Raw genomic sequence first — 24,773 nt, forward strand, 5'->3', positions numbered from 1 at the left:
AAATAGTCCAAAAGGATAGACGTACTAAGCACAACAACATCTAGAGAATGGCCATTTTCAAAGAAAAAAAGATGTCTTTCTGGTTTGAAAATGGTCATTTTCACTACTTGTTTTTTGGACATTTTCAGCAAAACATCCAAAGTCAGATTTAGATGTCATATCAAAAGTGGCTAGGACTCATTTTCAAAAAAGAAAAATGTCTAAAAAGTGGCATAAAACAGCATTTGGACATTTTTCTCCAGCATTTGGACATTTTTCTCAACAAAATGTCTAAATTGGTATTTTTAAAACTCATTTTGCAGACGTTTATCTACGCAGTTTATCTGCAATGTGTCCAGATTTCAAGGGCTCGTGTTAAGATCGGGATTTTGGCATTCCTAAGACTTGGATGTTTTTCAGTCATAATAGAACAAAAACTGTATGACTGCAGTGGACCTCACATAAAAGATCCCAGGTACACATCTTACCATTACCCCCTTATATTGTATGGTGAGCCCTCTAAAACCTACCAAAAACCTTCTGTACCCAACTGTACACCACTACAATAGCCCTTATGTCTGCAAGTGTCACCTATATGTGGGTACAGCAGGTTTTTGTTGGGTTTTGCAGGGCTCACACCAGGGGCGTAGCTACGGGGGGTCATGGGGGACTGGGCCACTGCAAATTCCATCCGGGCCCCTGGTTAGGCTGGCGGGGGTTGGACCCCCGCCAGCCGAAGCCTTCTTCAGCGCCGGTCTCCGGCACAGCCACATTTGCTGCCCTGCTCGTCTTTCTTCTTGCTCCTCCTGTGCATACTGATGCTCCTTTTCGTGAAACTAAGAAGGAGCATCAGCGTGCACAGGAGGAGCAAGAAGAAAGACGAGCAGGGCAGCGAACGTGGCTGCGCCAGAGACCAGCGCTGAAAAAGGCTTTGGCTCGCGGGGGTTGGGGATCCCCGCCAGCAAAGGTATTTGTATGGGAGGTGGCGAGGGGGGGGGGCGAGGTGAGGTGGCAAGGAGGTGGGGGGAGGCGAGGCATGGTGGTGGTGGGGGGGTGGCACTCAAAGTGTGCCCCCAACCTTGGGCTCTGGCCCTCTCCCACCGTGAGGTCTGGCTACGCTCCTGGCTCACACTTTCCACCACAAGTGTAATAGTTAGAGTGGAATATGGGCCTGGGTCCCCTTCTCTACAGTGCACTGCACCAACCACTAGGCTACTCTAGGCACCTGCAAGCTACTCTATTAAGGCTGGCCATAAGACCTGAAGCTTTTCATAGAGGCTGGTATGTACTGTTTCTTTCACATCTGATGATTGAGAGCAGCTATACCTTATTGTTTCTACAACGGTATGCTCCTTAGTTTGCATAGCTGAATGGAAACCTCTAAATTAGACATTTCCCAATTATTCCCAAGATGTTTTATTAAATATTGAATGGTCTCATTTTCTTTCTATAATCAGATACTCAACACAGTCCTCTTTTGGCCCGTACAGATAGAAATTAGACATTTGTTGTCATATTTTGCTTTTTTGTCAAATCTTCAAAGGTTTTCAATATAAATCTAAAATGAAATATTTTGTCAGGACTTTGTAACTTACCCTTGGATTCTATGAAGGTCACCCCAATTTGGGTGCGGATCTTAGATGTGCACTCAAACTAAATAGTTAACGAGTCATTAACAATTATTGCTGTTAATTGGCACTAAATAGGGTTTGTGAAAGGATCTGCCTGTGCACTATTCTATAACACTGCATGCCTATATTGTCTCGCACACAACCCTGAACGGGGGTGTGGCCATTGGAGGGGCATGGGTAGGTCAGGGATGTTTCCAAAATTTAGGCACAGTTATAGAATGCCGGAGTTAAGTGTCCAACTTCTGTACTTGGATTTACACCAGGTTTCAGGAAGTGTAAGACCTTGCACCCAAAGTTGGATGCGGGAATCCACACAAAGCGTTATTCTATAATGGGTGCTCAGTCCGCAGTGCCCTTTATAGAATAGCATTTAGTGCGGACTGCGGACTCTTCCCTGCACCTAACTGTGGACACTATTTACTGAGGGGTCCTTTTACTAAGCTGTGGAAAAAGGGCCCTGCAGTAGCATTAGGGGCTGTTCTTCCTGCGCCAGGGCTCTTTTTACCACAGCGGGTAAAAAGCCCCCCCCTCCACCACAAAAAAATGGGCATATGGTGTTGAACAAAAGTATGAAAGATTTGTTGAATAAAAGTATGAAAAATGCGGAGTGGAAGGCTCCATGATTACAACAAGCTGTTTTAACACTAAACCTCCTGGGACATGATGAGGCCCACATCAGCCAAAAAGGCACGGCTCCAGAAAGTCTGGCAAGAAAGGGGGGGCCGATAATGGGAACCAGATGCAGCATATGTTCTGCCCATGATTAACAGTTTGTGGTATTCAGAGACTTGCACAGGAATGTTGTATGAGAGAATTAGTCAGAGGCCCGGTATAAAAAGAGAGGGAACAAAGAAATAAGTAAGCATTTTGAATTTCTCTTTGTCTGTGTATAGCATTTTGATTTGCCTTAAGCTTGCTGTATATTGCTTGTGTGTAGATATGCTTTGAGTACAGAAATGCTTCCTGCAATAGCCCATTGAGTTATGCAGAAAAATTGTAAATACACTGTTTATATTAAATATTAAATATCGTCTAGCCTTCTCTACAAAAGTGGCGACATTCTTTTCTTCAAAGTGGCGAGCCAGCCAGGAGTACAATTAGGCCGCACACGGAAAAGAGAAGGCGAGACGAATAACAAATTAAGTGTTTGTTGTTAACGAAGTTTTTTACAGGATTTTGAGAGAGCAAGCGTTGTTTACGCCTGATTACTGTGCTCCACTGATGTGGGATTGATCAAACTACTGACGTGGACATACAGGTGACAACTCCTGGGCTTGCTAAAAAGAGAAATAAGAAGACGCGTAAGTAAGCTTACATTGTGGACTTATTAGTAGTATATTTGTTTAGCTTTGTAGTTTTCTGTTTTGTATATTTTCTTGGTTTAGGTGCAGTAGTATATTTTTGTAGGTTGTGGCTTTATAGGAGAAATTGTAATAGTCAGAATAAAATGAAAGGAAAAGGGGCAGATAAGAAAGAAAAGCCTCCTGTGTATGCTATGTATTTAGATTTAGATAGTTCAAAAAAATGCTCCCCTTTGCAGCATGTCATAGAATTATTCCCATTAGAAAAAAAACAGATTGAAAAAATACATGAGAAATGGGTCAAATATGAAGGAAAAGATTCTGTTTTGAGCTGGTCTCAGGATGGATCGTTTGATCGTCCAAAATTATTATCTCTCCTGAGCTACTTACAAGAGAATAAAAATAAAACTAGGCAGAAGAAAAGCTTAGAGAAGCATCTTACAATTTGGAATTTATTTTCTTTAGCAGCAGATCTGTTTTATGCTGATGTAGATAGGGTACAACAAGAGGCAGAAATGTACAAAAGAAATAATCCTCCTCCTTATGATTCTGGCTGTAATACAAGGAGAGAGACTTTATGCCCTGTAAGGGATACAGGATGGGAGAAGGAACAAAAGCGCTCTGTGCCATGCGCTGGGTATTCGGCTCTTGATGACCCCCCCAGTGATTCAGAAAGTGAAAAGGGAGGGGATAATGAATTAGATGGGAGAGAACAGGCAACAGCAGGAACTCAATTAACTATTGGGGATTTTAAAGCTCTGTGTGCAGCATCGGGCGTAGGAAATATTAAGGCTGCTCTTTCTGCAGCTCTGCATGTGATGTATCCAACCCCGATTGATTTTTCAGCCATAACAGCAAATAAATGGGACCCTAAAACTGATTTTTCGGCACATTTGACAAAATGTATAAATTTGTATAAGGTTCAAACAGGGCAAGATGCAGATGTAGAAAAAAAAAAAAAAAGCAGCCTTTGGTTCAGCCTGAAGGTTGAGGAATGTCATCTGTTTTTGATTTCTCGGTGTCTGGCTGTTGCTAAGCTAGGTTAGACAGGTCAGGAAGAATTGAAATTTTCTTTATTCCTTTTAAAAGATTGTTTTAGATTAGATTCAAATAAGTTTGATTTTGTCTTATAAGGTGATCTCTGTTTATTTTAAAATATGTGTTATTCTGTTTAATTAATGAGTTCTAGTTCTCTATGTGGAATGTCTTTGCAATTTAACTTTGTTTAACCCTTTTTTAAGTGAGATTCCTGCAGTGTTAAGAGATCATCTGGTTTGAATTAGTCACAGTTCTAAGCTAGTTCTGTGTGTAGGGCTAGGTGAAAGAGGTGATTTAAAATCTTTAATAACATTTGAACAATATGATTTGTCAGCAATTTGGTCACTATGCTTCAGAATGTTATCAGAATGCAGGAATGCCCCAAGTACAAATGCAGACACAGCAAGGATTGATGCCACAAGTAATAGGGATGCCTGTGAGTGCCCCGCAGACTGCAATACAGCAGCCAGCGACGCAATCACAGGGACCAAGAGCGGCAGTACAGAGACAGGGTACTGTAAATGCTTTTCCAACTTGGCAGAATATTCCAGATCAATGCTATTGACTGGAAGCAGACCAGTGTCAGGAAGAGGGAATGATTTTCAGATTAGACACAAGGGAACCCTTTATTACATTGACAATTGGCAAATATGGAACTCCTGTGAGATTTTTGATAGATACAGGGGCGAGTACTTCTGTGTTGTGTGTAAAACCACTAGGAGTTAAGCTTTCAAATCAGTATAGAACAACAGTGGGATTTACGGGGATAGAACAAAGAAAAAGGCTAACAGAACCGATTCTGGTGCGCTTGGAATGCCAACCGCACGGTTCAAGGGAGGCTGTGGTACCCTTCTTAGTGGCACCTGATTGCCCAGTAAATTTGTGTGGTAGAGACTTGTTGTCTCAATTAGGATTGTGTTTAGATTTTGGAAATAAAGAAATACCAAAGTTATTGACAGCTATAGTGGCAGCAGTAGGTAAATGGAGAGCACAAATGCCTTTTGTTCCTATTGTAATACATACTAACCACACGATTAAAACGCTGTTGAGCCCTAGCCAAACAGCATTGACAGCCACTAGATTTGGAAAATATCAAGCAGTACTTTTAGGACAAGATATAATACCATTAACTAAAGAACAGAGAAATAAGATAGATCTGCTTTTTCCTGTCAATCAAGAGGGTGAGATTGATACTATAGAAATCCCTACATTTCACTGTCTTACTTTTGAACCCTTATCTGATGGGTTAATATGGTTTACAGATGGAGCTTGTGAAAGGACTGTTGCAGGCTTTGCCTGCGTGCAGGTAGATGAGAATCTAAGAAAGATAATGCAAGTACAATATAAAACCCCTCCTAACCAGACTGCACAGCATGCTGAACTTTTAGCCGTTATTACGGCCTTACAACACACTGATATGACTCAAAATGTCACTATATATACTGATAGTGGTTACGTTGCAAGTTCACTACAGTATCATATATTAAAATGGCAGCGTAGGGGGATGATAACCAGTGCAGGTAAAAATCTACAACATTACACATATTGGAAATTGCTATTTGAAATTTTGGCAAGAAGGGAACGTGAAGGTAGAAAAACTGCAGTTGTGTGGACCCCGGCCCACACTGAAAAGCCAACCTTTGAGGCACTAGGTAATGCAATGGCTGATGCAGCAGCAACGGAGGTGGTTAAGCAAAGTGAAAAGATTTTGTATAATACTAGACAGACACAGGAAGGGCCACTTACGAATGTAGATAAGATTGAAATGTGGCAGCCAGAGGGACAGGAAAGTGAAAAATGGTTGAAGAGAGGATGTATGAAATTGGGAAGTGAATGGTTTAATGCAGAAGAAGGATTACCTTGCATGCCAATGAGCCAGGCGATTAAGGTATTGGCTGAGTGGCATGCAACCATGCATTGGAATAAGGAAACAATGAGGCAACAATTTGAACAAAGGTTTTGGACCTTAAAAATTGATAACTTGATTCAACAGGTTGTGCAGAATTGCATGGTATGTAATATTAACATACCTAAACGAGGTCCTAAAATATCGCCTGGGACACTTCCAATACCAGAAGGCCCAGCAAAAGAATGGTATATCGATTTCACTGATATGATTGTTCCAGTGCAGGGAAAAAGGTATTTGTTAGTTTGGGTGGATGCTTTTTCAAGGTGGGTAGAAGCATTTCCATGTAAAAGGGAGACAGCACATGAGGTGGTACAATGTCTGATAACTCATATTATGCCAAGCCATGGGTGTCCGTCTAGAATAATTTCTGATAACGGGACGCATTTTAATAACAGTGTTTTGAAAGAAATGGCAATGATTATGGGTTTAACACACAGAAAAGTATCAGTGTATCGCCCCACCTCCAATGGTTTGGTGGAACGCTACAATGGTATTTTAAAAACTAAATTGAGAGTATTACTGAAGGCTTTAAACAAGGAAACAGCAGGTAAACCATATACCTGGCTTGATTTGTTACCATTAGCTTTGATGGTTATAAGGGCCCAACCTAATGGGCGTACTAAATTGACCCCATTCCAAATTCAGACAGGACGTCATTTCTTCCCGATGCAGACAGCAAGTACTGATAGCACAGCTCAGTACTGGCAAAAGCTACAACCTATGTTGAACCTGACAAGTGATATGATCCGAACAAATGTAGCATCACAGGCAGGAACTACTAATGATGTTTGTGCTTTTAAAATAGGTGACCTAGTGCTACGAAAGAACTTTACACATAAAACATGGAAGGATCCTGTGTATGTAGGGCCTTTTGCTATCACGGCCCTTACTCAGACCGCTGCCTGTCTGGAAGGTCATACTTCTTGGATACATTTAGCAGATATTCGACGAATTAATAACATTGAAATGGACAAAGAATAAACAAACATCATGTCCCTAAACATGATGGTATTGGACTGTTGTTGTTTGTTAATGGACAATGAACACATATGATAATAGACTTGTTACAGTGGCCAAGATGTTGAATTTGACTGATTGTATCATATGTGCCCATATCCTTGTCCTTGCCAACTATGATATATGGGACTACAATGATAAAACCATGACTGTGATCCCAATAATACCTGTGTAAGAGATGATGAAAACTTTCATTGGACAAATGAGACTATTTATAAGCAAGCCTTGCTTATGGACAAGTACCCACAGACATCATGTTGGTGTCTGATTAATAGTATGACAACTGAACACATTCCCCCGATAAAGTGCACTTACACGCAGAATGTTGTAACAACTGTTAATGAATGTTATGCTTTTAATTTGTGTAATTTTTAATGCCACATCAGCTAATGAAAAGTAAGAATGAATGACAGTGTACTTCCCTTTGATGAAGCTCACTGTCCTATAAATTATATACCTCAAGAAATATGTACCCTAGTACAATTGAATCTGTTTAATGTTGTATAACATGTATTAGCATGTTTGCAAAAATGTGCCAGGATGCTTTTAAAATGATAACTGAAAAAGAATGAATAGAACTTTAATATGTCAGCCAAAAATATTGAAAAAGCGTGCAGAAACTGAATGCCACAAACAAGGGGGGAGGAGATTTAGAAGGGAGGTAAGGAAACAACAGACTGGAGCTGAAACAGATGTTTGAGTCCTGGAATACCAGGCCTCAAAAGGGAGGATTTGTTGAACAAAAGTATGAAAGATTTGTTGAATAAAAGTATGAAAAATGCGGAGTGGAAGGCTCCATGATTACAACAAGCTGTTTTAACACTAAACCTCCTGGGACATGATGAGGCCCACATCAGCCAAAAAGGCACGGCTCCAGAAAGTCTGGCAAGAAAGGGGGGGGCCGATAATGGGAACCAGATGCAGCATATGTTCTGCCCATGATTAACAGTTTGTGGTATTCAGAGACTTGCACAGGAATGTTGTATGAGAGAATTAGTCAGAGGCCCGGTATAAAAAGAGAGGGAACAAAGAAATAAGTAAGCATTTTGAATTTCTCTTTGTCTGTGTATAGCATTTTGATTTGCCTTAAGCTTGCTGTATATTGCTTGTGTGTAGATATGCTTTGAGTACAGAAATGCTTCCTGCAATAGCCCATTGAGTTATGCAGAAAAATTGTAAATACACTGTTTATATTAAATATTAAATATCGTCTAGCCTTCTCTACAAAAGTGGCGACATTCTTTTCTTCAATGGCAAGATAACTCTTACTGTGTGGCCATGCGGTAGGGAGCACTTACCGCCACCCACTGAGGTAGCGGTAAGGGCTCCTGCAGTAATCCAGCAGTAACCAGGTAGCATGCAGTGATGTCTGATTAACATCGAGTTAGCACCGTGCTATAAAAAAATCTTTCTGTCTTGCTGAAAATGGCACGTACTTGAGCCAGAACTGCCACTGGCGGACATGTTAGGCTGGCGGTAGTCCCGAGTTAGCGTGCGGTAAGTCTGCATTGGGCTTACTGAAGCTGGCCCTTTGTCTCATTTGTTTTTATGTTTCACTAACATCCCACTCATCTGTTTTTCCTCTCAAGGTATTTTCTCTTTTGTTTCTGCTTCTTTTTCTGTGGGGATCTCTACTGGGGTTCTCTGCAAAAGTCTTTACTACAGGGACCCTTGTGATATCTTCCCAACATTTTATATAGGATTTTTATTTTGTGCCAGCTCTGTTTTACGTGTGTAAAAGGCCTCTGATAAATTTACCACAGGTTTATATGTGTAACAGTATGCATGGTGACAACCAGTTATATAGTCCAAATCCAGTTTATTTAATGTACCGCAATATGAGCAGAAAGCACATCAAAGCAGTTTACAATTTAAAAGCCATATTCATGGGGATGAGGTCACAAACAGGGGAAACCAATTATACCCCTTTTTTTCTGTTCTTGCTGCATGTGTCTCTAAAACCCACAGCTTAAACCGGCAGGCACTTACAACGACGGACACTCAGATGCAGGTGCTCAGAAGCACGAACTTAGTTTCAGGCACTCGGGATGGGTTTCAGTTTAAACAACAACTTTACAGCTGGATAGATTATTGTCTTACAATAGGTACATTTTCTGCAGAATTGGGGGAAATAATAATTACTCCTATTTTGAAGAACAGCAAGGATTCAATTGGATTGGTATCAATTTACAGGCCTATTGCTTCAATACCATTATTTACTAAATTAATGGAGGGGATAGTGGCTATTCAATTAGCTCATTTCTTGGAACAGCATCATATTTTTCATTGTTCTCAATCAGGATTTTGCTCAAATTTCAGTACAGAAACTGTAGTGGGTACAATATTTAATTTAGTTCGATTGTGGCTTAGTGAAGGGAAGAAACCACTCCTTCTCCAATTTGATCTATCCAATGCTTTTGACATGGTAGATTTTGAAGTTCTCCTGCAGATTCTTGATTCTGTTGGAATTTGGGAATCTGTTTAATCTTCTTTCCAGGGCTTTCTTTTGAACAGGAAATATAGAACTAAAATGTCAAACAATTTGTCAGGTAGTTAAGAGTAATGTATGTGGGGTTCCTCAAGGTTCCCCCTTTATTGTTCAATTTGTATGTACAGTCATTGGGATTTACACTGGAGAACCTTGGGATAAGGTTGTTTAGTTATGTGGATGATATTTTATTTTTGTTACATTTGTACCCTGTGCTTTCCCACTCATGGCAAGCTCAATGTGGCTTACATATTATATACAGGTACTTATTTGTACCTGGGACAATGGAGGATTAAGTGACTTGCCCAGAGTCACAAGGAGCTGCCTGTGCCTGCAGCGGGAATTGAACCCAGTTCCCCAGGACCAAAGTCCACCACACTAACCACTAGGCCACTCCTCACTGTTCTTCTTCCAATTCAATCAGAAGCTTCCAAAGAATTATCTACCATACAGTCGATATTTAGCACAATAGAATGTTGGATCACAAATTGAAGTTAAATACGGAAAAGGCAAAGTTGCTGTTGATTACAGGCTCCAGGGAGCCTGAGGAATCTCATATTATAATAAATGAAAGTATGTTTTTCCCTCTTTGTGAGGATTTTAGGGGTGTTCTTTGATTCAACAGGTACCATGGAGCTTCAGATTAACAAAGTAGTCCAGAAAGCTTTTTTTCTGATGCATAAATTGCGTTGTATTCATAAATATTTTGAAGTTTATCGCTTTTGGTTGTTGGTCCAGGCTTTATTGTTAAATTCTTTGAACTACTGTAATATTATCTGTTTGGGATGTTCTCAAATATTAATGCAAAAACTGCAGATGATTCAAAACACCGCACTGAAATGGATTTATTCTCTAAAACATTCTAACCACATTCTAACTTAACATTCTACTGTTCTAAAGTTCATTGGTTACCGGAGGCAGCTCGGGTTATTTTTAAATTGTCTTATGTATAGGGGGGGCGGAGTCAAGGTGGCGTCGACACGCTGAGTGTTGTGAAGGAGTCGGAGAGTTCGAACTCCTAAAACCGCTTTTTTCCCCGATAACGATGCCTCATACCAAGAGGAAGGGGACGGTGAGAGCCTTACTTTCCCAGACTCTCATGTCCTCTCCGGCGCAATGAACTGTTGACGAGTTTGCAACTCGGCGCCCACCAACTGAAACTGGAGGAGGAACTCCGCTTGACGCCGGTACAGGGATCCAGGCGTCATTGGAGGCTGAGATCTCCTTGTCCCCTCCAGATACTGGAGTTCCACTTTGCCCTGCCACGATTCGAGAGGGGATAGCTGAACCACACGATCCGGAAGTCGGAGAAGTTGTGGCCAGTGGAGAAGGTTCCCCCTTGGAGTTAGGGATGGCAGAGGAAGGTAAACCAGCATGGGGAGACCCGCCTAGAGTGGTAACGCTTGACATGTTATGGCACTCAATGGAGAAAATGCAAAATCTAATACTTAACTCTATACAAGAGACTAAAAAACTTGCAACTACTGTTGATCAACTATCCAAATCTATGGAAAAGTTGAAACAAGATTTGAAAGACCAGGAAAAACATTCACAGGAAGAAACTGTGAAAATTAAAGAAAATGTTTCTGCTGTGATAAAAGATAGTGTTAATATGCGGCAAAGGATTGAACAAATTGAGAATTATAATAGACGATTGAATATGCGAATTCTCAATTTCCCCAAACCAATAGGAATCTCACCATACGATATGTTAAAAAAATTCCTCGTGGAAAATTTAAAATGTTCTTCTCAAAATATTCCGCCGATAAACAAGATATATTATTTACCCACTAAGAAGGGATTCCTTCGAATTTGGAGAAAGATGAGGAGTTGAAAGATATTTCAATGATTTTAGAGGATTCATTGAGTTTCTGGAAATGAGAGAGGAAACTAGGTCTTTGGGGGCAACATTCTTGCTAGCCTACCCATGCAAGTGTGTTGTAAAATATTTAGGAATAAAATATGTGTTTTTTGTGCCAACTCAATTAAGAGAATTTATAAATGTGAAAAAGATTGTCAAGCCATGAATCCGGTATAATGTATAGAAATGGTGGAAGTTAGGGCTATGTCTTTCCTTAAAATAATGTTTAGTGATTCCCTGAATCATTTCATGATTCCTCCCCATTTATTGTGGTCTAAGGTAGACATGATGGTGAATTAATATCAGTTTTTATTTTGTTTAAGATTCATACTTCAAATATATGTTTCATCCATGCCTAATATTTCCTGTAACAAGTTTAATACTTGTAAAATAATTCAAAGTTGTATAAATAAAAAAATTGTCTTATGTATAAAGTATCGTTTGGATTAGCCCCTTCCTATTTGTTAAATTGTTTTGTTCTGTCCAATTTAGAATGCAACACTCGATTAAAAAATCTGTTCTCCTTCCCATCTTTAAAGGGTAAATCAAGGAAGAAAATAATAGATTCTTTATTAGCTTATCAAGCTGCAAAATTGGGAAACAATATCTCTCTTTTAATAATGCAAGCTTCAAGTTATATTAATTTTAGATGTCTGTTGAAGACATATTTGTTTCAGAATTTTAGTAAGAAGTGATTGATACTGGTATATTTTGTGTTAATTTGTACAAGATTGTATTTCCTGAGTTGTTCACTTTCTTCTTTTTTGTAACCCACATCGAACCGCAAGGTATTGCGCGCTATAAGAATAAAATGTTATGTTATGTTAAGACAGGCAATCAAATTGCAGGCACTTAAAGGCAAGTACTTAGAGGCACTACCAATGGCAGGCTTTATGATGCAGGCACTTAGATCAGGTTCCTCAGAAGCAGGCACTTAAAATAGGCTTCGCCAAGGCAGGCACATGTAGAATGGTGGGCTCTTCTAGTCAGGTTCTCTCTTGTTATGCCACAAGAATCTTCACCAGCCACACAGCACTCCACGGTCTCCACTGACATTCTAACACAGCACTTGTTTCAGGGTGTCATGTCCCCTACCTCAATGCAAGTGGTATCCTCGGGCTGCGCAGGGTCCCATCAACACTCACACTTGACTGGCACAGCCCTGAGCCATGTGTGTGTAGTTCTTCTCTGGCTGCAGGCTCCTTGATTGCTTTACTTCCATGCACCTGGCTTTGCTCTCTCTCTGCCTGGCTTCCAGGCTCCTTGATTGCTTTGCTTCCACCCACCTGGGTGTGCTCTTCCTCTGCCTGGCTTCCCTTGCTTCTGTCCTATTGGTCTTCCGGTTCCTCCTTCCCCTGCTCTTGTCCTATGGCTGTGCCCTTTCTCCCTGTTGATATCAGACGCCAGCATTTTATCAGCTGAGCTCTCCCTAGACTCCTTGCTTCTGCTTCTACTTTGGTAGGTGTTACTTGCTCAGTAGTGTGCTTCTCCTCTTTGTTCTTCGTTGCTGACCGTGCCTGTACCTGGATTACTCTTGTGTCTGCTGCCTGCCTACTGACCTTGCCTGTACCTGGATTACTCTTGTGTCTGCTGCCTGCCTACTGACCTTGCCTGTACCTGGAACACTCTCTTGCCTTCTGCCTGTCTGGCCGTCACGTTCATCACCCCGCTTCCATCTCCATCTCATAAGCCCTGCAGGCCGCCCACACCTAGGGGCTCAACCTCTGGGGAACTGCAGTCAGCGCAGGTGAAACCCGGGGTTGTCTGGCCACCAAGCAGAATCTGGTCCGAGTACCGGGATTGGCAGCACTCTACTTGGTACAAGAACTCACAGGTCTGACACAGGGTTCTCCTTCTGGGGTTTGTGGCTCCAGTCACATGGCGTCTCCAGCTTCTCTCCAGCCCAATGTACCTTACTTTGCTCTCTCCAGCACACACTTCTCTGTGCCTGGTCTCCTCTTTTCACACTGCCCACCCAAAACCTTTTTTAAACCCAGACATGCTAACCACTGTTACTGCATCCTCCGGCAAAGAGTACCTGAGCTTAACTATTCTTTGACTGAAAAAATTGTTCCTCCTATTTGTTTAAAAGTGTTTCCATGTAACTTCCTTGAGCGTTCCCTAGCCTTTATATTTTGAAATGAGTAAAACATTGATTTACTTCTACTTGTTCTACACCACTCAGGATTTTGTAGACCTCAATCATATCTCCCCTCAGCCATCTCTTTTCCAAGCTGAAGAGCCCTAATCTCTTTAGCCTTTCCTCAAATGATAGGAGTTCCATCCCCTTTATCAATTTGGTTGCTTTTCTTTGAATCTTTTCTGATTCCGCTATATATTTTTTTAGATATAGCGACCAGAACTGAATGTAATACTGAAGGTGAGGTTGTACCAAGGAGTGATATAGAGGCATTATAGTATTTTGGGTCTTATTTACCATCCCTTTCCTTATAATTCCTAGCATTCTGTTTGTTTTTTTGGCTGCCACTGCACATTGAGCAGAGGATTTCAGTGTATTATCTACAACGACACCTAGATCTTTTCTTGGGTGCTGACCTCCAAATTGGACCCTAGCATCAGGTAACTATGATTTGGATTATTCTTTCCAATGTACATCACCTTTCATTTGTCCACATTAAGTTTCTGCCATTTGGATGCCCAGTCTTCCTGCAATATTTCACAGTCCGCATGTGTTTTAACAACCTTGAATAGGTTTGTGTAATCTACAAATGTAATCACCTCATTTGTCATTCCAATTTCCATATCATTTATAAATATGTTAAATAGCATCGATCCCAGTACTGATCTCTGCGGCACTCCACTGTTCACCCTCCTCCATTGAGAGAAATGACCATTTAACCCTACCCTCTGTTTTCTGTCCAATAACCAATTCCTAATCCTCACCAGAACCTTGCCTCCTATCTTTAATTTTCTCAGAAGTCTCTCATGAGAAACTTTATCAAAAGCTTTCTGAAAATCTAGATCTACATCAACTGGCTCACCTTTATCCATATGTTTATTCGCATCTTCAAAGAAATGAAGCAGATTGGTGAGGCAAGGCTTCCCTTGGCTAAACCCATGATGACTCTGTCCCATTAAACCATGCTTATTTATGTGTTCTGTAACTTTATTCTTTATAATAGTTTCCACTATTTTGCCCGGCATTGACGTCAGGCTTACCAGTCTATAATTTCCTGGATCACCCCTGGAACCCTTTTTAAAAATTGGTGTCACATTGACCACCCTCCAATCTTCAGGTACTACAGACGATTGTAACGACAGGTTACATATACTAACAGTAATATAGTAACATAGTAAATGACGACAGATAAAGACCTGTACGGTCCATCCAGTCTGCCCAAGAAGGTAAACTCATTTTACATGGTGTGTGATACTTTTTATGTATGCTCGAGTTTGATTTGTCCTTGCCATTCTCAGGTCACAGACCCTAGAAGTCTGCCCATCTGCAGTAGATCAGCAATTTCATGCTTGAGTTCTTTGAGTACTCTTGGATGTATGCCATCTGGTCCAGGTGATTTACTACTTTTTAATTGTCGATTTGGCTCAGTGCATCTTCCAGGTTCACTGAGATTTCTTTCAGTTCCTCCACATCATCATCCTTGAAAACCATTTACAGAACAGGCAGATCTCTTATATCTTCTTCTGTAAAGACTGAAGCAAAGAATTAATTCAGTTTCTCTGCTGTGGCCCTGTCCTCCATGAAGAACTTGCTCCTGTATAATTATAGTACAGCAAGAGGCCCTCACTGGATGCCCACCGGAAGGGTGGAAGGCCAGATTTTAGGACTCAGGCTGTAAAAATACCAGCTAGGTTTAAAAATCTATGACTGGCTGAGCAAGGACGTGCTTTACCTGTAAGTTAATATGTGTCCCCGCTTGGGATCCATCCACTGGAATAGTGGTGGGTCAATTTACATACCTTAAACAGCTTAAACTGCTAAAAGGCACTGACTAGGCCTCATTAGAATTTGGTGTGACATTCAAAAGCAGTGCAAAAGCCAAGATCAAGGAATTGATGGCTAAAATGCTAAGTCAGATTACAAGATGATATGAACCTGAGATATCTATATTTAGATATCTTCATAAAAAAAGTTGTTTTGTTCATGTTTTGATGTTTGGATGTCCGTATCTAAGGAAGTGTTTACAAAAAGGGAAGTTGCACAACAGGTTGCAATACTAAAACGGAAGAGCACCTGGCCGGAGGTCATGACTCATAGATTAAGCAATATTAGAGAAAAAAATCCCTCTCCATAGACTTGTATAGTGACCAAATTGTATAAAAGCAGGGTGCATGCAAGCCCTCGGGAGAACTTTTCTCCAACGCCTCGGAAGCAGCAGAGCTCCGGTCAGCTGAATCCAGAATTTGTCTGATGAATGTACCTGATTAAAGTCTGATATGCAAATAAACTCTTCATTCTAAATGATGGTTTGTGGGCTTCACTTAATGATGAAAGGCTGTAAGTACAAATGCTTTTGCTACACCAGGCTATCATTCGCTGCATTATATAACCTGTAGCCTAAATCCAGTTTGTCATAAGGCTGGTATCTATTCCTTGCCAGTGCTGAGAGGCGGACTAATGCCGGTATTTGAGACCTAACGTCTCTCTCAGTGGCAATTCCTTTTAAAACCTCATAACTCCTGGATTACCCCAGTACTAGTGTTATTTAGAGATGGAGTCAGATTGAGGTCACTCTAGCCTTCTTGGGGGGCTCGGGACCCCCCATTTCTCAACATTGGTGACCTCTCCGTTCGATTTAAACACGCCATGAGAATTTTTGTCAAAGTGGGGGTTGATTCTAGCTCTTGACTAAAATTCTGTTGTTTTATTTTTCCTTCCCACCACTACGCTCTGTCTTAATCCCTCCTTTTTTGAATCCCTGTTCTCTTGTTCTATGTATTCTGTTCTTTCTTTCTGGCTCCCTACGGATGTTCTTTCTTCTTTTGCCAGGCTTACTCCCCTTCCCCATCCCTTTCTCTGTTCTCCTTCACCCTAACTTTTTCTGCCTCTACCTGTGTCCTTGATGAGCTCGCTTAGTCGTCCCGGAGTCCCTTCTTTCCCCCCCCCCCCCCCCCCGTACCCGTAACTGTGATTCACTGCAGTTCCCTGAAATCCTATATCTCTCCTTTAAAATCATTTTGGTTTCTCTGTTCTTCAAAACTGACAGCTCACCACTGACAGCCCCCACCTTTTCACTTCTGCTTTCACTTGCCTATTTTGTGTAGTTAGCGTTATGTATCTTATGAATGTCTACTAACGCTATTCTTCTGCTTCAATTTCACTGGACTGGCATATACCCTGGTGAAAAGTGCCCATTTGAGGGGTACTGGGAACTGGTATTCAGTCCGCTCCTTTTCTAACCCCTCCCTCAAATACTTTTCTATCTTTCTGCCTTCTTTTGTCATCTTGAACGGAGAGTGCTATCAATATTGACTTCTCCCCACCCTTGTTAGAAATTTTCCTGATGTGTCTTTGTGAAACCTAACAATTCTTTGTCAGCTTCTTAGCTGCACTTCACCATTTTCTGCTTCCTTATTTCGCTGTTATTGCCAAGCTCTATGGGCAGCATTAGAAACTATGCTTCAACACCGATAGGCTTGCCCCCACCTCTGTTCCTGCTCCCCCAGATGCTCGCTCTCGCCTATACGCTTTTGTTACCTCTGTCTGTCTGACCTTCAACTGCTTAATTCTGACTCAATCGGGTGTTAGATTGAGTTACCTTTACTGTCACTATGTTACCTGCAAGCTTCGGTTAACGGCGCTCATCATCCTAGCCACTTATTGGCCTAATACTTTTGACTATGAAGGAGATGCCGGTTTCCTATACGGCTGTGGTTTTTCTTCGCACTTTATTTCTTTTCTTTATATTTTGCACTCATTTGCGGTCCCATTTCTTCCGATTCTTTAAGTCTCTCACTGACTCTCTCGCTGTACAAGTGCGTAGCTGCTTATCTTCCTCTTTTCTTCTATAAGTGCCTGGCTTCTTGGGCAGTGCCCAATTCCTTCCTCTTCTCTGCACTTTCTCCCTCTCGTATATGCTAATCCTATTTCTAATAATCTTTTGTAATAATGTCTTGCCCTGTACTTTGTATTTGCCTCCGTTGGTTACTGCTACGGCTATTTTGCAAGTGCGTCTCATGCTTGCTTGCTGTCCGTTCGTGTGCTGTAAATGTTTTGTGCCATTACTTTTGACGGACTGTCACCATCTTTCGCTTTGATAACTCTTTCTTTCCCCCCCCCCCTCTTCCTTCCTGTCATACAGCTTTATACTTGATAAACCACATTTATTTCTATGCCTGCTTTGGAAACCCCCCGTCTGAAACTTTCATGACATTATAACTCTTCGCTTGAGAAGTCCCGGTCTGTATTCCGTCTCTGTTCCCCGTAGCCACTTTTAGCTGCATTTCCGGGTTTAATTTTCGCTGTATAGACCCTGTCTCTGCCACTTTCGGCACCTTTCTGTCATACTCACTATATATGAAACTGTTATTACGCTCCAAGTCTTCTACCTTTGTATTTTGTCTTTGCTAAAAGTCCCAAAGGTCCTGCACTAATCCTGACAGTTGTCTGCCTTAAGCTCTCGTTGTTACTGCTTCTCTGAGTGAATTTGCCACTTTTTTCTGTACCCCTCTTTCCTGTCACAGCCTTGGCTGTAAGACTGTTAAAATTATCTCACTCCCACCTATACTTTCTCCGTGCAAAAGGTCTCTTGTCCTTTATACAGCATTCTCCTGTCCCCTGGCTCTGTGACTTGTTTTTCTAAGCTATCTGGACTTCAGAAGCATGCTTTTCTCCTTCATGTATTGTCAGTGCTTTATACTGTAACTTATGGCTGGCTATCAAACTATACGGCCATCTTCCGGTCTGATTAATGCTTTTTCTTCTCCTTTTACAGTTGTAATTTTAAATTTGTACTTAACCTAGTAGCTGTTATCACACCCTTTTAATTTATAATTTGTTTTGGGACAATGTTATATTTTTAATTAATAATGCTTCAGATTTGTCATTTATTTTCCTTATTTATGTCTTGGATATGCTTTGGGCTCTCACTTTGGCTAACACCTCACGGCCCTCCTCTCTGATGCTCTACCGACTCTTCCACCTTTTTATTCTCTTCCCTGCCCTCCTCTCTGATGCTCTCCTCTTACATAATTTTATTTATTTTCCTATCCGATTTTAACCCTTCCAGAACATTAATTTCTTATTTGCTTTTTGCTTTTGGTCATTTTTAGCTTGTGTAATCGGTTCTGAATTCACTTTTATATTAAGGTTTCCTGTTGTTGACAATGCCAGCCGATGTTTCTTTCTCCCAAGCTGTGCATAATTTCATATATAATTGCTGAGGTTTTCCTGAACTAGTAGTTTGAAATGGGGCTTTATTGTGACATAATTAGGAAACATATCTTTACAGTTTGCTGTTTAAACACTATATAGATTATATCCTGCTCTCGTTATAAGCTAGGCGTTATGCTGTCCTCGCCCATCAGCTTCTAATTGTTGTACTATATATGGACATTTTACTGTTTGTGTTATACTGCGCTAGATATGAGGGGATCTTATTCACTCTCTAGATAAGATTCTCATATGCTTTGCATTTCCGATACTCATGTACTTCGGGTTTCTTGTGCTCTGTTTTAATGGCGTACTCGTTTAAAAGAAATATACGTTGCAGCCCTAGCACCGTGCTATTGTGTTACTTAATGGTTTGACCTTAAATAATGCCACAAGCCTGTTTATCTTCAGGAAACATGGGTTTTTGAATCCTGCTTTTGAACAGTATTATAGATTGTCAGAATTATAAATTGTACTCATATTTAAGTCTCATTTTAAGGATGCTTTTTAATAATTTTAATATTCGGTGAGCCTAACTATATTATACCGTTATCTACAGGAAATACTGCACTTCCTCGCTTGCATTGTGGTTTTCGTCCCCCGAGTGCATACAGCCTGGACTGGCTTATTTTAAACACTTGTAATAATGAGCTATGTTATAATGTTTCCTGATGAATATTTCCACGTCCTGAGAATGACCATCACTTTTAAATAATATGGTTCTATAAAGAATTAAATTGTGCAAGTCTTTATAACAAGTTTTTTGTTTTTACTCGACAGCATTGTGAACTTAGATATAACACAGAAAGTCACATGAAATTACAATGTTTCATTAAGAGCTAGATAACCCCTTGTATAACTTATATGATAGTAGAAGTATTATGTACTATATAGAAGCATTTCTTTGCTTTTACCTTAATTGATATGTATATAAAATAAGTTTTATCTTTCCGGTTGAGAATATGATGCCTGCGTGCCATGAGAATACAGCGTTGCTTCACTTCTTCAGTTATTTCCTGTTGGTTCTTTATGACCCAACCCACCTTCTCTTTCCTTCTAATGCTGCAGCTGTTCTGTTTGTCATCATTTAGACATATCATTTCAGTCACTGAGTAGTATGTATGTTTCATGCCGTATCATTGGAAGTTTTTGGTGTAAGAATATGTTTCTCTTATATTTTCCTGTCCGGTACCATAATGCTTTTGAGTTTCCTTCTCGTGCTTTGTTGAGTGGAAAATATATTGTCTAGTGAATCTTTTATGGTAGTACCATCCCCCAAGAGCTTACATATGTTCAGTGTTACAAATCTTTCTTTTAATTTCCTTTTTTTATTATATCTATTTTATCTTTACTATCTTTGTAGTTTATTTCAGGGGCTCTTCCCTGGGATAGGCTATATTTTTATTCTGCTTTTTATTTCTATTTTCTTGTATACCAGTGTCACGCTATAACTATTGGGTTTGATATCGATGCCTGGGGCTTACACCCATTGGAGGTGATCCTTCAATGGATGACGGTATCTCAATTATTAGATTTAAAGCAGATTTCCATTCCATTTTCGGAGTGGCCTGCGGATTCGGCATTATTGCCCACATTGGGGTTACTTGTATACATGATCGCCGTGGAAAAAAAGGGACGCCTAAGACATTGGTTGAGATTGTATACAGGTTGACTCGGGCATCTAAAATCTTATAAAGGTTAGTTGTAGATGAACTCCTAACCAGGGCTTTTAGGACAGTTAGTTGTAGATGAACTCCTGACTGATTCAAATTTATTAAAGGTTAGTTGTAGATGAACTCCTAACCAGGATCCAGGGGAGGTTTTAGTTGTAGATGAACTCCTAACCAGCGGAGACCCCTGAGACCCGTGTCCTCCGACTATGGGAGCCTTTCTTCCGCGTCTCCTATATTCTTTAAGGGTAGTCGCAACCCCCATTTGGTTTTTTTGGGGTTCTAACATTTGAAGTCTACTTTGGAGGATAAGTTATTTGGGATAGAGTAGAATATATATAATAGCTGACACCATTCACTTTTTGTACTTTTTTTCCTTAAACTCTCCTTTCCTTTCCTCCTTTCCTCTTTGTGACTGTCATTTGTCTGTTAATTTAATCTGCGGTAAAAGCATTGAGCTTTCCGCCAATTAGTAATTTTCATTTTGGGTCCCTATGTTGGAGTACATTAGCAGATGCGTGAGTATGACTGTGTTATGTCTCTGCATGTTTTACTATCAGGATAATCATTGCTTGTTTTTGTAAACTGTTAGCACCTTATTATTTCTAGATCTCCTTGTTATCTCTGAAGCTGCCTTTTGAATCACTAACCTTGTATCAGGTTCTAGGTCTGGTCAATATATATATATTAATATTAATCTGATTCATTTTCCTATAGCATGTTACAGGTCTGGAGCTTATCTGTAGACCACTTGCTCACTAGGTCCCGTTATTATACAGTGGGGGAAATAAGTATTTGATCCCTTGCTGATTTTGTAAGTTTGCCCACTGACAAAGACATGAGCAGCCCATAATTGAAGGGTAGGTTATTGGTAACAGTGAGAGATAGCACATCACAAATTAAATCCGGAAAATCACATTGTGGAAAGTATATGAATTTATTTGCATTCTGCAGAGGGAAATAAGTATTTGATCCCCCACCAACCAGTAAGAGATCTGGCCCCTACAGACCAGGTAGATGCTCCAATCAACTCGTTACCTGCATGACAGACAGCTGTCGGCAATGGTCACCTGTATGAAAGACACCTGTCCACAGACTCAGTGAATCAGTCAGACTCTAACCTCTACAAAATGGCCAAGAGCAAGGAGCTGTCTAAGGATGTCAGGGACAAGATCATACACCTGCACAAGGCTGGAATGGGCTACAAAACCATCAGTAAGACGCTGGGCGAGAAGGAGACAACTGTTGGTGCCATAGTAAGAAAATGGAAGAAGTACAAAATGACTGTCAATCGACAAAGATCTGGGGCTCCACGCAAAATCTCACCTCGTGGGGTATCCTTGATCATGAGGAAGGTTAGAAATCAGCCTACAACTACAAGGGGGGAACTTGTCAATGATCTCAAGGCAGCTGGGACCACTGTCACCACGAAAACCATTGGTAACACATTACGACATAACGGATTGCAATCCTGCAGTGCCCGCAAGGTCCCCCTGCTCCGGAAGGCACATGTGACGGCCCGTCTGAAGTTTGCCAGTGAACACCTGGATGATGCCGAGAGTGATTGGGAGAAGGTGCTGTGGTCAGATGAGACAAAAATTGAGCTCTTTGGCATGAACTCAACTCGCCGTGTTTGGAGGAAGAGAAATGCTGCCTATGACCCAAAGAACACCGTCCCCACTGTCAAGCATGGAGGTGGAAATGTTATGTTTTGGGGGTGTTTCTCTGCTAAGGGCACAGGACTACTTCACCGCATCAATGGGAGAATGGATGGGGCCATGTACCGTACAATTCTGAGTGACAACCTCCTTCCCCTCCGCCAGGGCCTTAAAAATGGGTCGTGGCTGGGTCTTCCAGCATGACAATGACCCAAAACATACAGCCAAGGCAACAAAGGAGTGGCTCAGGAAGAAGCACATTAGGGTCATGGAGTGGCCTAGCCAGTCACCAGACCTTAATCCCATTGAAAACTTATGGAGGGAGCTGAAGCTGCGAGTTGCCAAGCGACAGCCCAGAACTCTTAATGATTTAGAGATGATCTGCAAAGAGGAGTGGACCAAAATTCCTCCTGACATGTGTGCAAACCTCATCATCAACTAGAGAAGACGTCTGACCGCTGTGCTTGCCAACAAGGGTTTTGCCACCAAGTATTAGGTCTTGTTTGCCAGAGGGATCAAATACTTATTTCCCTCTGCAGAATGCAAATAAATTCATATACTTTCCACAATGTGATTTTCCGGATTTAATTTGTGATGTGCTATCTCTCACTGTTACCAATAACCTACCCTTCAATTATGGGCTGCTCATGTCTTTGTCAGTGGGCAAACTTACAAAATCAGCAAGGGATCAAATACTTATTTCCCCCACTGTATATATTGAGTGATGATGTTCACTACCCATTATATCATATCTTCCTCTCCGCACCCAACACCAGATACTGGTGATCTGGCATCTATTCAGATCTCTGGTAAGGACTTTCCGTCCGAAACAAACCTTTCTATTTTGCGGTTGACCTCCCTATGCCACCGAGAGTTTGTAAGGGCATAGTGATCCCGCCAACAGTCCTCCTTCTCAATTGATTTTCTGCGCTGGAGATTACATTGCACGAATCGTGAGTATATTTTCATTTATTGTATGTATTGCTATTGAGCTTGCCTTTGTATACTTTCATGGCCTGTTAGATTAGCTCTAATTCAAATGTTTTATTTTACCAAATTTAGGATTAAGATTTTGTCCTCAGTACACAGGGACACCTCTGTATATGGGACAATAACTTTGTATGTGTATGAACGTGGTTTTCCTTTTCTGTCTGTGTGCTGTGACTTGTGATTGGCTACTGGAATATTTATTTTTATGTTTCTTGTTTTAAAACCCTGAAGAATTCCTTAACCGTGCACAATTCCAATGATTGGTTTTGAACTATATTGTGAAATATCTTGCTTCCTCTTCTGAACTTTAAATTTTCTACTTATCAAGATTAGGTTACAGTTTTAATTTTATGCCTATATGTTCCTGTGTGTCCTGTGATAAAAGGTATAAATAACACCAGCTAGTTATTAAGGAATCATTTCTTTAGTTTTAAATTAGTGCTTTAAGGTTACCCAACTGCAGTGGTAGTAAATCTCAAAGGAGTGTTTTTTTTCCCAGGATTGTATATTATTTCATTTAAGCAATGTTTGTTTGATTTGTGACGTAATGTTAAATATCTGATTGTTTTTGATTTCTGGTACATTGCTTTCACCAGAAATGCAAGCACTTTTTAGTTTTAATTTTTTAGGTGTGCGTCCGTGTATGTGTTCTTTGAAAATTGCATAATTATTCCAGATATTTACTATGAAAGGTTCTATATTATATGCCATCTAAAACACTGTTTATTTGTGACGTTGTTTAAAATAACAAGTGCTGAAGTACACTTAGAGATTAACCCTTGCATAACATAGCTGACTGGTAAATCAGAACTAAAGAATTCAGGTTGCTATTATTTTAGAGCTATGTTCAGATAAGACTAGCTACAATTGCCAACTTCCTTTTTATTGAAAACCGTACCTCTGGTACCCTCTCCTGAAGTATTAATTCTATGAAACTAATTACACCAGCATGAAGTTTTAATACGAAAATCTTAAACTTACAGTTTTTGTTTGATGTATAGACCTATTTTCAGTCACCATTATATCCATGCTTGCAGTGAGCAGTAAACTCAAATTAGACACAGGAAGCACCGTTATTTCATGATTTCCTTAAGACCGAATGACAGAGATTAACCCTTGTAGTTCTTATTTTCTCTTATTTCATTTTACAAAAGCTTTGAACTCAGTATATGATACAAGAATTCATTACGTGTTTCAGATTTTTAATAACTAGATGGGTTTTTCTATGATTCTGTGTTATCCTTCCTACTCTTTGTTTAGAATTCAATTTACAATGTAGGCTTACAAGCTGTTCCATTTATTATACTGGTCTATATGAACATATCCTACTGATCAATTTGTGCATTTATTGCATTAATAAAAATTGTTATTATATCCTTGAATTTTTGAATTTCACTAAAATGTTTTCAGAAATGCTCCAACTTGTCTCCTGCTTATAAAGCTGCTTATCCTCTGTATTTAAAATATACTCTAAATTGTAAATTTATTCCTGAGAATATATAAGCTTATTTTTAGCTATCCCTCTGAATGTGAATCTTGATATGCTGTCATAATTTAGGGCCCAAATTGTGAAAGCATAGAAAGGATCAGTTTAGAATTTAATATAATTTTAATTTTCCAAATTGGCTCTGAACTATTACAGAGGACTATAGGTTATTGTCCTCCTCATTTGGCCTATTTGAACCTTGTAAAGGTCACGTGAGGAGCCCTCGTAGAAATATATAGTTTTTACATTTCTAATATTGGCTTTTCTCTATCTCTCTACATATCATATTAAGGCTGCTGTATTTTCCTGGAGCAGACTCTGACCACAATGTTTCCTCAGACTCTGCTGACTTCCTGTGCCAGCAAAATCCAATCTACCGAGAGAAAAAAAAAAA

The 24,773-nt window shown here is 40.3% G+C and overlaps 1 protein-coding gene across 1 annotated transcript in view; it reads left to right on the forward strand.

Moving 5' to 3' along the window:
• The first annotated feature begins 10,714 nt into the window (after positions 1-10,714).
• Positions 10,715-24,773, forward strand: part of LOC115462162 (ADP-ribosyl cyclase/cyclic ADP-ribose hydrolase 1-like) — an 83,745-nt gene continuing 69,686 nt past the window's right edge. The window contains exon 1 of the mRNA XM_030192188.1: positions 10,715-10,980. Within this exon, the coding sequence (XP_030048048.1) occupies positions 10,715-10,980 (266 nt within the window). The remainder of the gene's footprint in view (positions 10,981-24,773) is intronic.

Source organism: Microcaecilia unicolor, chromosome 2 (genome assembly GCF_901765095.1).
Source record: "Microcaecilia unicolor chromosome 2, aMicUni1.1, whole genome shotgun sequence".
NCBI lineage: Eukaryota > Metazoa > Chordata > Amphibia > Gymnophiona > Siphonopidae > Microcaecilia > Microcaecilia unicolor.